General features: G+C 32.1%; 2 protein-coding genes across 2 annotated transcripts; both read left to right on the plus strand.

Moving 5' to 3' along the window:
• Nucleotides 1-601: 601 nt before the first annotated feature.
• LOC127252570 (40S ribosomal protein S25-2-like) lies at nucleotides 602-2,482 on the plus strand. Its single transcript, XM_051276800.1, has 4 exons — nucleotides 602-680; nucleotides 775-849; nucleotides 973-1,107; nucleotides 2,114-2,482. The coding sequence occupies exons 1-4, from the start codon at nucleotides 678-680 to the stop codon at nucleotides 2,225-2,227; spliced, it is 327 nt and encodes a 108-aa protein (XP_051132757.1). The 5' UTR covers nucleotides 602-677; the 3' UTR covers nucleotides 2,228-2,482.
• A 6,681-nt stretch (nucleotides 2,483-9,163) lies between these two features.
• LOC127252661 (uncharacterized) lies at nucleotides 9,164-10,791 on the plus strand. The gene is made up of 4 exons (XM_051276942.1): nucleotides 9,164-9,209; nucleotides 9,654-9,937; nucleotides 10,029-10,243; nucleotides 10,348-10,791. The coding sequence occupies exons 2-4, from the start codon at nucleotides 9,670-9,672 to the stop codon at nucleotides 10,513-10,515; spliced, it is 651 nt and encodes a 216-aa protein (XP_051132899.1). The 5' UTR covers nucleotides 9,164-9,209; nucleotides 9,654-9,669; the 3' UTR covers nucleotides 10,516-10,791.
• Nucleotides 10,792-12,770: the final 1,979 nt, after the last annotated feature.

The following is a 12,770-nucleotide window of genomic DNA, read 5'->3' on the forward strand; positions in this document are numbered from 1 at the left end:
TTTTACTATTATTTATGATTTTATAATTTTTATATTATACACCTCTCATGAAATATTATATTTAAATTATTATTAAAATAAACTATCAAAATAAAATATAACTAAAAAATTCTTTCTCTGTCCGCGTCTAAGGTCGCATTTACCTTTTGCGTTATTACTTAATATTAAAAATATTTTTATATTTATATAATATTTTTTGTACAAATATTTTATATTAGTATTTTTTTTATATTTTTCAATCTAAATTCCCTAATGTACTCAATAAATGAATCCATTCTCACTGTATGCTCAATTTATTTTTCTACAATTCTATTGTCTAATATCATTTCTCTCATCCGCATTTTCATTCTCTGTATCAGCAGCACCTTTAATCAATAATTGTATGAATATTTTAAAAATGTTTATATAATTACGGCTTTTCTTTTATAAATGGATACTATTTTCTATTTTTGAGAATTAAAATGCCTGTGAAGATACTGGGTTATTTTGTAATAAGGCCCAAAGTTTTAACAAAAATTAAATGGGCCGGCCCATGATAAACCCTAAGCCCATTACCTATTGCAAGCACAGTCTTGCTTCTTTGTACTTATTCTAGTTGAGAGTAAAAACAACCCTCGGAAAAGTAATCCGCCTGTATCCGCTTGCCGCTCTTGGCTGACCATACGAGTTTCTCCCCAATGGTTCGTCGATGCTGTTCGATATGAGTTTTGAGCGAAAGCACCATGTTTCCGTAATGTTTAATTTGAATTATTATTTATTTATTTTCTTTGGCAGGCGCCGAAGAAGGATAAGGCTCCTCCACCGTCATCTAAGCCGGCGAAATCCGGAGGAGGCAAGCAGAAGAAGAAGGTTGGAATCTACTTGTGTTTTTGTTTGTTTGTTTGTTTGTTTGGTTTTTTCCCTGCTGAGTTTCTGTGGGTCGAATCAGTAATTTTGTGGGGGAATATTGTGGCGAAAATGCCATAATTGCAGAAGTGGAGCAAGGGAAAGCAGAAGGAGAAGGTGAACAACATGGTGTCGTTTGACAAGGGCACGTACGACAAGCTGCTCTCCGAGGCGCCTAAATTCAAACTCATAACACCGTCTGTTCTCTCCGATCGTCTCAGGGTAATTCCACTATTCATGAATTGAATAATGCGTGCATGTTGATGGTTTCGAAATCTGTTCCTAAAGTATTAGGTCTGCATTTATATTAACATATGCAATTTGAAGATTCTTTAGAAGTGATTTAACTGTTAGTTTAGGTTGAAAGTGTCTAGCTCCCGCAGTTGAAGAAATTCACACTTTTGAAGCTACTTTTATATCCTTTCACTTCTGATGTGAAATAATTTTTTCATAATGTGATTGAAATCTCTAAGACTGTAACAAGAATATTTTTAAGGGTTTTCAATTCCTGTTTATCTAGTTATTGGTGGTTCATGAAACCCTAGCTGCTCCTACATTCCCTTTGAAGTTGCTTTATGAAGCTTGTTGTCAGTTCCTACGGGCTTGTTTATTTTGTGTGAACTGTCAAAGGATTATTTAAACAGTAATGTAATCCGACATAGTAGGATTTAATAGTTCATAGCACAATATTATATGATTACTTGAGTTATTGGCTCTGATAGTTTATACTACATCTACATGTTGTCGAAAAGTTAAGAATCTTTGGAGTTTTAATTCTTGTCTTGGTCTTGAGGTATAAAGGTGAAGGAAAAAAAAAATGGAACATGGACTGAATGTGATATACCCTAGATTAGATTTAGACAAAGTTATGAGGATTGGATTACCTATATCAACAAAGTACACCTTTTTTATAAGCGCATTTGTGAAAAACCATCAGAAAATTACGCATGAACAAGCATGTTTTTCTCAAGAATTTCTACAATTGTGGGAGGGAATCAATCTTATTAAATCCATTCAAATCCGAGGCTAATAGGCTATTTAAAATTAGATCTTTTGTATATTGCGAATAACACACAATTGAAAATGAAGTGTGCAATAAAAGCATAGATTTATGTTATGTGCTGCAATTGTCTTTTAATATATTTATTCATCCGCAATTTGGATATGATTGTATTGCAAGATTCATTTGAAATTCTGATTGTTTATGATACATACTACTCCCCAACAGATTAATGGGTCACTTGCAAGAAAGGCTATTAGAGAGCTGATGGCTGGAGGACTGATAAGAATGGTGTCAGCCCATTCAAGCCAGCAGATATACACCAGAGCCACAAACACCTAGATGGCTATTGTTTTCATCGATTTGGTGAGCTTAATGCAATTTTTTTGTATTAAACAACATGCATGCATTTTTAGATTTGATGCTGAGATGAGAAAATTATAAAATTATTTATGTAATTGCTATCAATCTTACTCCTAAAATTACTTTGTTGGTATTGATGAACTATAAAAGGTAGGCAGGTATAATTGCGATGAAAGGCAAAATGTAATAGATAGTTATATTATTAGACTCTAATTCCTGAGCCTATATTGAATATGTAGTAGATCCCGGTTGTTTAGGTAGGGATGGTAAAAAGTAAAGTGACAGTATTATAGCAAATTTATTAAATAATTGATAAAAAAAAGATAATGAGGTTAGTAGAAAAAATAATGAGAAATTGATTATTATGTATTAAAATAAGGGTAATAAAATTGGTTACTATAAATGAATTGTGCAGTATGAATTGTGCAGAAATTTAACAGTGATATAATTTTAGGAGACTAAGAGAATAGAATTTTATTGGTTATTAAAAGTGTGTAAAATGATTTTTATATTTTTATTCTTATAATATAAAAAAATGAATATTTTTATTATAATACTAGTATATTGGATTAGGAAGGAGGGGGTATATATTTCGTGGCTAATATATACTTTCTCAGTCCTAATACATATCCGTCTCAAAATAATAGTCTCATTTTCATAAATACTCGTATCACCGTAAAATTATTTTTTACTTTATTATTATTATTACACAAATGCTACTATTTTTAGGACAAAAAAGTTTTTTATTCATACTTTTTATTAATTATTAATATAATATCAATATTTGTTAAATTTCGTATCCAACTCTAAGATCATAGTTTTGAGACGGGGAAAAGTATATAATATATATATATATATATATTCTCCGTTGAATGATGTGGAATTTTTTACCATTTTTTTTTTCCAAAAGAAAGTTGTAGTGGTTCCTACCATAAATTTATATCCTACACCCTAAACTCTATTACGCGGCCCCGCCCCAGCCCTCTTCTTGTGTCTATTGCAGTCTCTGGATGCAACGAGGGCTAGGGGTGCACTGAAAACGAAATTGGTAATTAGCATATTTGAATTTGTTTTTTTTTTTTAGATTTAAAAAAAAAAATAATTCTGGCCAAATTCAATTTCAAATTTATGTTTTTCAATTTTAATTTCTCAATTTGAAATTAATTTAAATTTGATATTTACCAAATTGATCAAATTCAATATAAATATAATAAATTTGAATTATGATAATTTAAATCTATTAGTTTATTTAAAATATTATACTAATATAATTAAGTATAAATAAAATAACATAATATAAGATAATTAATTTTTTATTTTTGGTGAATTGGTGTTATATAAAGTAATTTGTTTGAAAAATAAAATATATGTATATATGATACTCCCTCCTTCCGTCCAACTAGAAAGTATATATATTTCTATTTTGGGACGTTCAATTACAAGGTAAACATTTACTTTATATCACAATCATTACTTTTACACCAAAAAACAAGGGTAAAAATGTCATTACACTATTTTTAACTACTCACTATAATTAAAATACTATTATTTCTTAAATACCTCATTTTTTTCCACAAATACTCTTACTTTACATCACAAAAACAAGGGCAAAAATGTCATTACACTACTTTTAACTATACTATAATTAAAATACTATTATTTCTTAAACATCGCGCCAAAAGTAAATGTATACTTTGAGTGTGGACGGAGAGAGTATTAAATAAAATAGTTATTTGAATTTGAAGTCGGTAAATTCGAATTCAAAAATGGTAAAATTAAATTCGAATCAATTTCAAAACTATTGAATTTAGTATATCCGAATATTATTTAAATTACCAGCTTATTGAATATCGTTTAAATTACCAACCGCCATTAGGAACCGAATGGCCTAACCGCCCTGCCACCTAACCGCCAAGAAGATTATATAAGAGATGATAGGATGCTGAAATCGCCCCGCTGCCATTTGTTTGTCTTTTCAATTTCTCTTTTTAGGATGTCACCTTTGGATTGGATACATATGTTCGACTACTGTCGTGAATTTGATGCGTCGATATTTGAATTTAGATTGTATTCTTTTGTGAGTTTTACTATTAGTTTTTTTTTCCTTGAAAAAAATATCACATCAAACATTTACTTATCTTTTTTAAAATTATACTACAAATTTATTTTACATTAATAACATTACATCAACCTCTATTTATATCACATTAAACAAATATTCAAATTCAACTTTTTACTATTAAAAAATTCAAATCCAAAAACTAAAATTCACAAACAAACACACCTTTGGATTTGTATTTGGAACAAAGTTTGATTCATTACTTCAACTGATAGATCAACTTTTGGTATTTGGAAATAAAAATATAGTAGTCCGATGAGTGTTGGTTTGGTATATTTTTACTAATTTTTATTATTCATCAATTTTTGTTTTTCAAAAAATATCAAATAAAATATTTAATTTTTATTTTTTTATATTATATAAAAAATCAATTTTACATTCAAAATTCATATCGTATAATTATTTAAATTTAAATTTTTTACTATTCAAATCTTAGTTATAAATTAAATTTATATCTTCAAACAACACACCTTATATATTTCTTCTATCTCACATATAATATTATGTTTTCTTTCTATCCATCCTACATATAAGTTAAGGCTCAAAACACAAGTATTCAAAGGATTCAATTTCTTGAGATTAAAATCCTCGATAATGGTGCTAAATTATGATATTTAGTGAGACAGGTGTTTTAAATGGATTTAAAATTGATTGAATCTTGACATATTGCAAATGGTCATATAGAATTAATAAAGATCATGTTGTTGTAGACCTTAAATTACTCCCTCACAATTACTTTTATACTTTTTTTTACTGCTTAGTTTTGAAGTTGAACATAAGAATTTTAAGTATTACAATTAAATCAAAGAAAATACTTAACTAAGTCTAGATGATCAGAAAAGCGGTAAGGGTGGCTTCCCGGTGAGCGAGCCGAAAATAGTAAGTTGAGGATTTAAAGAAAGTAGTTAAGTGACCGGGCAGTGAAAGTGCGTAGAGAGATGGCTGACAAGCGGCAAGTGCAGTGAAAGAGACGGTAAGCGGAGCGGAAAAAATGATAGATGAGCGGTATATGTATATTGAAGATGGTGGGCGAGCAATGGCTGATAGTGATAGTGAGAGGGCGACCGACAATATATCAGTGGTGGAAATGTTCAGAGATGCTTGTGGCTGATCTGTGCGTTACTTAATGACTAGGTTTTCATCAATGCAATAAGTGGATGGTGTAGGTGAACAACGAAACATAAATATTACGAAATGACAGAAGAAGTGCATGTGATTATACTTGCTCATTTAAATCAGAATCTTGACTCGTTGATACTTGTTCTCAAAAGATTTATAATTAGACTTTAATGACACCCAGATTCATAACACTATAAACAAAAAAAGTTACTGTCATTAGACATTTTTTAGACCCGATAGACAAGCGAATATGTCCAATTAGTTATTATGAAATCTGTCTCATTAGTGGCTTTATCCTTATGATGCCTTTCTTTAATCAAAATTAAATTTAAATTAGTAGTTAAGCAAGTCGATAAGGCTTAACTACATTGAATTACCTACAATCTGTTAATGAATACAATACGAAAATAGGCCTTGATAATATATTCTTCTGAAGAATTTCCACAGCTTGTCAAGACTCCAACTTAAACAATCAAATATAAACATAGATTTGGGAAGAAGATGAACACGGAGAAATCATAATATTTTATTATTAACTACAAAAGCCGTAAATCTCTGCATCATGAAGCACTAAAGAAAGCAATAACAAAGCTGTAAATTTGCCTAGAAAACAACTAATGGGCGGTCATGGAAGGAGAAGAACTCCACTTCCTTGACCTCCTAGCTATAAGAACTCCTTTATATGATTGAAGCACTCGGAACATGAACAAAGTAACTGCTAAGTAAACACTTGAGTGTAAGTAATTTTACAATTGAGGTTTGACTCTATTTATAGAGTTTAGGAACGGCGGTTTAGCGGTTGCCGGATGACAGTTGAAAGCAGTTGAAATTGCTGAGCAGTTAGATAGTTGGTAGAAGTTAATTTTTTGAATTTGTTGGAATTTCCATAACTCCCAACTTGTCGATTTACTAGTCTGGAATGAGAGGCCGCAAACCTTTCTCGCTTGCTTGGCTTGGCTGAAGGGTATCGGCACAACTCAAACGATCCTATCATCGTTGGCCGGTTTCTGAATGGTTTGACCGATGGGAGATCAACATTTAGATGAATTCATGATAGCTTTAAGATCGTGCTAGTCAGCGGTGAATGTTTGGTTATTGGCTCGGGCGCAAGCGGAAAGAGCATCGATTTCCTCTTACAGGCATGTCTTCGTTGGTTTCTCATACTTGGTTATTTCTGAGCCAGAACATTGTTTAAAAAATGTCAAAACGTTAATAATCTCAACAAACATGTATTAGATCATGTCAAGCAAAATAGATCAATAAAGTACGTCATAAATAAGATATTGTGATAATTTTCACATGAATTTAAATGATACACATTTTTATCAAACGGTAAATATGCTATTATTTGGAGTTATCATTCGACCATAATTGTTGATTTGTAGTGCGTTGCTTTTGTTTTTGTTTTTAGGGAGGTTTATTTGATTGGGGATACCTAATCTTGAAGATGCCAAATGCTAAGATTGAATTAAGCACAAATGTTCAGTTTTATGCAATAACAAATTTACTTATATGATGAAATTAAATCTGAAATAGTTGGTCATGGGTATTATACGCTGGACTTGGAATCGTCAATCTAAATTGTAACCAGTCTATCCACTCTAAGTCCAACACGTGTTGTTGTTATTATTATTTTTTTTTATGTAAAATCAAAACTTAATTTTATACTATTATTTTCAAGTCGGTCTTTATTGCTCAACCCGCTTCGTTATTTATTTATTTATATTATATCAAATTCAAAAATTCAAACTCAATTATATTTGTAGTCCCTCTCTTTCTAACCCATCCAAAATTATTTTTTCCTGCGATGCCAACGACACCAAACGTCTCTACTGCTGACACAGTTTATCTCCATTCCGGTTTACCTGTCTCTTTCTCTCCCCTACTTTTTTTCCTGCCTTTTTTTCTTTTTGCCTAAACCTATCATAAACGGAGAAATACTATCAGATTCCTCATGGTAAAAAATAATTAGGGCAAAATTTTCCAAGCTTTGCAATTGTTTGCCGTCGCTGCTATTCACCTATCACGGGAGAAAATTCAAAAACCGAAACTATAATTTTTACAAAATTTAGTAAATTTTTTTCTTCCCTTCTCCGTTTCTCCTCCGCCTTTTAGTCAAATACTTCAAACTTTTGTGGATTTTCATTATTTATACTACATTGTTGATTATCTTATTTGAAAAAATAAAGCATTGAACTAAGTTTGTTTGGATTTGAACTAAGTTTTTTTAGGATTTTAATCAACTCTAAACAAGCAAAGGAACTTTAATTCTTTGTTATGGACGAAAAATGACTTTTTATTCAATGAAAATTATATTTACCAATTTAGTTTGGATATTACGAAGGTTGAATTTTTTTTGCTCCGTTTATCTACAATGATTTATTTTATATATAGAAGTTTCAAGTTACGGTATGCTTGTTTAGTGATTATATTTCAAAAAATTGTTAGTGTCCAAAGAGGAACTCGTCTAATGCTGCATACAGATCAATTACATGATGTAACATGAAATTATATGTTTAATTAAGAAAAGAGTTTTTTTTTTCTCAAGCATAAAAGAATAAAACTATATAATTTATTTTCGGTCCGATTACGGTGCTATCACATTAGATGTCAGCACCGGGTTGATTTTCTCCAAAAGCACAGAGTAAATATTACGTGAGTATCAATCTTTAGCGCAAATAACACTGTGTTCTTGAAATAAAAGTTATGTGTTATTTATTTATTTTTAAACTGGTACCCACAAAAGTAGGTCTGGTTCTCTATATAAGTGCTATAGAATGTATATTGTGCTCATATTTAAATATATTTGGTATTATCTGAACTTTGAATGAAGCTATTATAACAATTGAATAGTGCTTTCTAAAAATTTGACGGTGCTATATGAGAAAATCAGTACCGTAACAACGGTCATTATCTTTAAAAAATATCACATCAAATCACATGATAATTAGTAAAAAAACTAATAACTAAACAATCCTTCTAATATTATGTATTCAGCCTAACTAACTTCTGAACACTTCACTTTTATCTGTGTAAGTATGCAATACCGCTAACAAAAAAACATATTTAAATAACAAAAATTAGATTAGAGTTTATTTAGATTAGAGCAACAGAACTATCTTGCTTACATAAAAAAAAAAAAAAATCACCTGATTCGTATAAATACTTACACCACTAACCAAATGCGTCAACTATTTCAAAATGGGGGAAATATATTATACTATAAAATAATATAGTAGGAAATTATTCATGTGCGAAAAATGAATTAGCGAATAAATTTTTAGTTAATATAATACAAATATAATATATCAGAATAATCAACAACAAAGCACATATCAAATACAAAATATTTATATCAATACCCCACACGCAATAAATATAAACTGATATAGAAAAGAAAAAGTCTAGATTAGGTATTAGTTTATTTATTTATTTTCTCTTGTTAAAGGCGCAACTGAAAACTAAATTTAAAATTTTAGAAAAAACGACTGTAACTGTAAGAAATGTGGCGGGAGTGATATAGCAGTTGCACGTGCATGCCACGGTGGCAATTTTAAGAAACGGTATAAATAGTGCGAGCGCACCGACTTTTGAATATGCGCTTCAGAAAAGTGAAGGAGCAAAAGTCTGGTTCTGAGCTTCTGGTGTCTAATTGCTTCTGCATTTGCTCTCACTCACTCCGCGGGATTCAAAATCTGTCGATAACTCGGCGCCTTCCATACGGTTAGCGTTAGATGATGAATTTCAATGCGTTGAATGAATTATGTTTATTGCTGCTATTTCTGTGATTGATTATGGTTTTGAATTTTGAATCCAGTTGAGTTGATTGCGATGATAGAACCTAATGATCCGAGAGATTTTACAAAGTCTGTTTTGAACTTGTTCTTATTGTTATTATGTTTTCCAGAGATTTCGAAACCTAGAAATAGCGCCGCTAATTCGCATTGCTTTGGTTAGATTAATCTGCATCTATCGTCGATTTGGTTGTTGCTTGAAATTTTACCTGGAGAAAAGGTAATTGGTGTGGGGGGGAGAGAGTGAGAGAGAGAGAGAGAGAGAGATATCTTTATTTTGAAAATTTGCATAAATATTTCAAATCTTAATTCTGGAGTAGCAAGAATTTTGGGCATAGATATATCTAGCTAGATGGCTGAACGTGTCTTGCAGTAATCTCCACTAGTCTATGGCGGGCGGAAAACTTGATAAGGGAGAAGAAGCTGAGGTTTATGAATATGGCTGGCAGCCGAGTCTTTGTGAGGACGAAGAGGTTGATGAATATGGCTTGCCTTCGGATATTTATGTGGACGACGCAACTTGGATCTCATATTTAGAGCGGCAGGATGAGGCTAGATTTCAAGACGTAGTTAGAATATTAGGGCTGGGAGACACAAATGTAAGGCCATCTCAGCCATTGCATTTGCAGGTGCAGGTGCCTAATAGTCCAACTCCAGGTAGTAAATTCGAACCATCTATAATATATCTGATCTGATCTGATCTGATCTACTCTACTCTGGAAATGAAATGGTGCAAATCTACTATCAGAGGCTATTGGCGTCGGCAATGTCAATGATGGAAAAGAAGCAGTAGCTTCATCTGAGACAGCTGGCGGGGCCTCAGAATCCTCCGTACTGTCGGTCGCAGATGTAATGGCATGTTTTCAGTTTCGCCGGGGAAGCAGCAATGAGAATACAGAGGAAAAACCAGAGACGAGTCGGCAGCAGCAGCAAGACTCCACATTCACCCTTGACAATGACGAGGTCAAAAATCTATATAAATTAGTTAATTCATGCACATTGTTTATTTAACCAAAAAGCTTACTAACATATTTTCATCTTTTCAAACTTCCCTTCAACTTGAACAGTTCCCGACTTTGGCTTTGGCAGCAACTCACTCTCCTCCTCCTCGACGCAACCGCAACCGCAACCGCAACAGAAGAGATCCTTCTTCAGCTGTCAAACCGAATAAAGAAGCCGCAACTTCAACTTCTTCGGCTTCTTCTTCTTCTTCTTCTTCCCGAAACAGAGCTTAGCAAACGTGATGATAAGAGATCCTTCCTTCCTACTTGTGTCTGTGCTAGACTGACTAGAAGCATTTTTGTGACGGACAGACATTCGATTCTCAGGTTAGTTAGTAGATACATATAGGTATAGTAAGTAGAAATAATTCGACAAATTAAATACTACTCAAAGATGATCAAAGTGCATGTGCGATTTGCCTGCACCTTGGTTGGTGCTTCTGTATTTCTGCATTCTACAACAATACAATCATGGGTAAGAATAATACAGCAGACTGGTATTATATTGTTGCTCCTTCTCTTCTGCTTCTGCTGCTGTTAGATTCGCAGGACCGACTGCCTCTCGAGTATTACAAAGGTAAAGAAAGAGGAGATGGCACAAGGCATAATCAAGGCAGGTAAATATTGATTAGGGATTAAGAAGAAAAAAATAAAATAAAATTGTAGTATTGGCGAAATAGGATCATTCGCCATGAGCTGTGTTATACTTAGCACTAGTCTTGGTTTAGTATGCCACACTACACAGCGCATTGTGTTTACTTAAAAGAAAATAACAAATATCTACATGTAATAAAACTTGGTACGAAAAAATTACTTTTTATTTATAATAAAAAATAGGGACATATACATAGGCACCATGCACCATGCGACAAACTCGATAACTCAAATTATAACAAACTAACCTAATGAATAAAATCAAATAACAAATAACTAAATTCCCCCTTCCTTTCTTTCTTCCCCTTGTTCCTCTTCATTCTCCTTCTACTATATTCTCCTCCTCCTCCTTCTTCGGCAGCGGCAGCCACAGCAGCTCGTACCGCGTAGACCGGTTCTCGACCATTTGGGGAAAGCTTATGTCCTCCACGTCTCAACTTCCGTATGGGACAGATTAGCATCTATAAATACTGTTGCTGAAGTCAGCTTCGAGAAAGATGCGAAAATTTGGCGAGTTTTGTCGAAAGATACAGTTGTAATCACTCTACATCCGACTCGACGACCGGAAAGCGCTCCAGTAGATGGGAGTTGGGCTATTAATCAACCTCCTAAAAAATACCAACATCTGACCGATCCTAGTAAAGGCGTCGGCAATGAGATTGATAGTGGCGCATTGATCGGAGTATGGCGACATTAGGAACAATTTGTGACAAGAACATCATGTGTCCATGCGAGAATTGATAAGGTTCGGTTACAAAACATATCAATCAAGCAAAATTCCTATTCTTGCTAGATCGATACTTTTGTGAGACATTTTGTTGTCGTATGATATTATTTGAGATAAAATATTATTTAATTTTTGGATAAATGATGAATATAGCAATAGATTTGCATAAGATAATGTCTACAAAATCTTAACTAATATTTGGATAACGGGATAGCTATAAATATCCATTGATCTAGTTGAGGGAGGACACACACGCATACATATACAATTTTCTCTTTATTTCTTTTTCTTTATTTATTTCTTTCCTTCATTTCTTGCGTCGTCGTTTTGATTTCTTTATTTTTTCTTTTCTTCTTTGCATCTTCTTTTTTATTATTATTTTTTTTTTCAAATACAGTTCCGGATCATTTTTTAAGGAAGTTGGAGAATTTTCCCGACTTTTGGCTGGCTCGTCCCGACAAATCGTCAACAAATATTTTGAGCGGCAACAGTAAATTAACTTAATCAATTATTTTTATTATTAATTGTTATATTATCTGTAGACATATATATACACATGCACAATATCATATATATATATGTGCGCGTGAGCTGTCTATATACCTAGAGAAAGAGAGGAGAAGAGGGAGAGATTTCATTCAATTTGAACGTATAAGTATATACAGTATTTAAGTAGTAACTCCAAGAATTACATAGTTAAAAAGTATATGGGGGATAAATATATATATGCATATCTATCTAGATGTGTTATATAGTTTTACTTAAAAATGTATATGATCTAAATAAACTATATATTTGATTAGATATATATGTTGGAATAATTGGTATAACTGAATTTCACAAATGTTAACCACAATGACAATGCCAATCAAGAAATCCTTAGTTTTCCACCACCACAATGACAATTTCAATCAAGAAATCGCAATCAAGAAATCCTTAGTATTATACAATCACACCCGTTACAATGAAGTATTAGAACATTATATTCGAAACTAAATAAATTTGTAAATATATATAATAACAATAATCATGCTCAAATCACCATTAAATCAACAAACGAAAACCACATCTATAAGAAAAAATAAAGATCAAGAAAACAAACCTAAAT

This window comes from Andrographis paniculata, unplaced genomic scaffold (genome assembly GCF_009805555.1).
Source record: "Andrographis paniculata isolate CXL003 unplaced genomic scaffold, ASM980555v1 Contig46END, whole genome shotgun sequence".
NCBI lineage: Eukaryota > Viridiplantae > Streptophyta > Magnoliopsida > Lamiales > Acanthaceae > Andrographis > Andrographis paniculata.

Coding starts and splice junctions, on each gene's coding strand:
- LOC127252570 (XM_051276800.1), top strand. Junction 850..972: donor GAGGCAAGCAGAAGAAGAAG/GTTGGAATCTAC, acceptor CCATAATTGCAG/AAGTGGAGCAAGGGAAAGCA. Junction 1,108..2,113: donor TTCTCTCCGATCGTCTCAGG/GTAATTCCACTA, acceptor ACTCCCCAACAG/ATTAATGGGTCACTTGCAAG.
- LOC127252661 (XM_051276942.1), top strand. CDS start 9,670: ATGGCGGGCGGAAAACTTGATAAGGGAGAAGAAGCTGAGGTTTATGAA. Junction 9,938..10,028: donor GCCTAATAGTCCAACTCCAG/GTAGTAAATTCG, acceptor ATCTACTATCAG/AGGCTATTGGCGTCGGCAAT. Junction 10,244..10,347: donor TCACCCTTGACAATGACGAG/GTCAAAAATCTA, acceptor CAACTTGAACAG/TTCCCGACTTTGGCTTTGGC.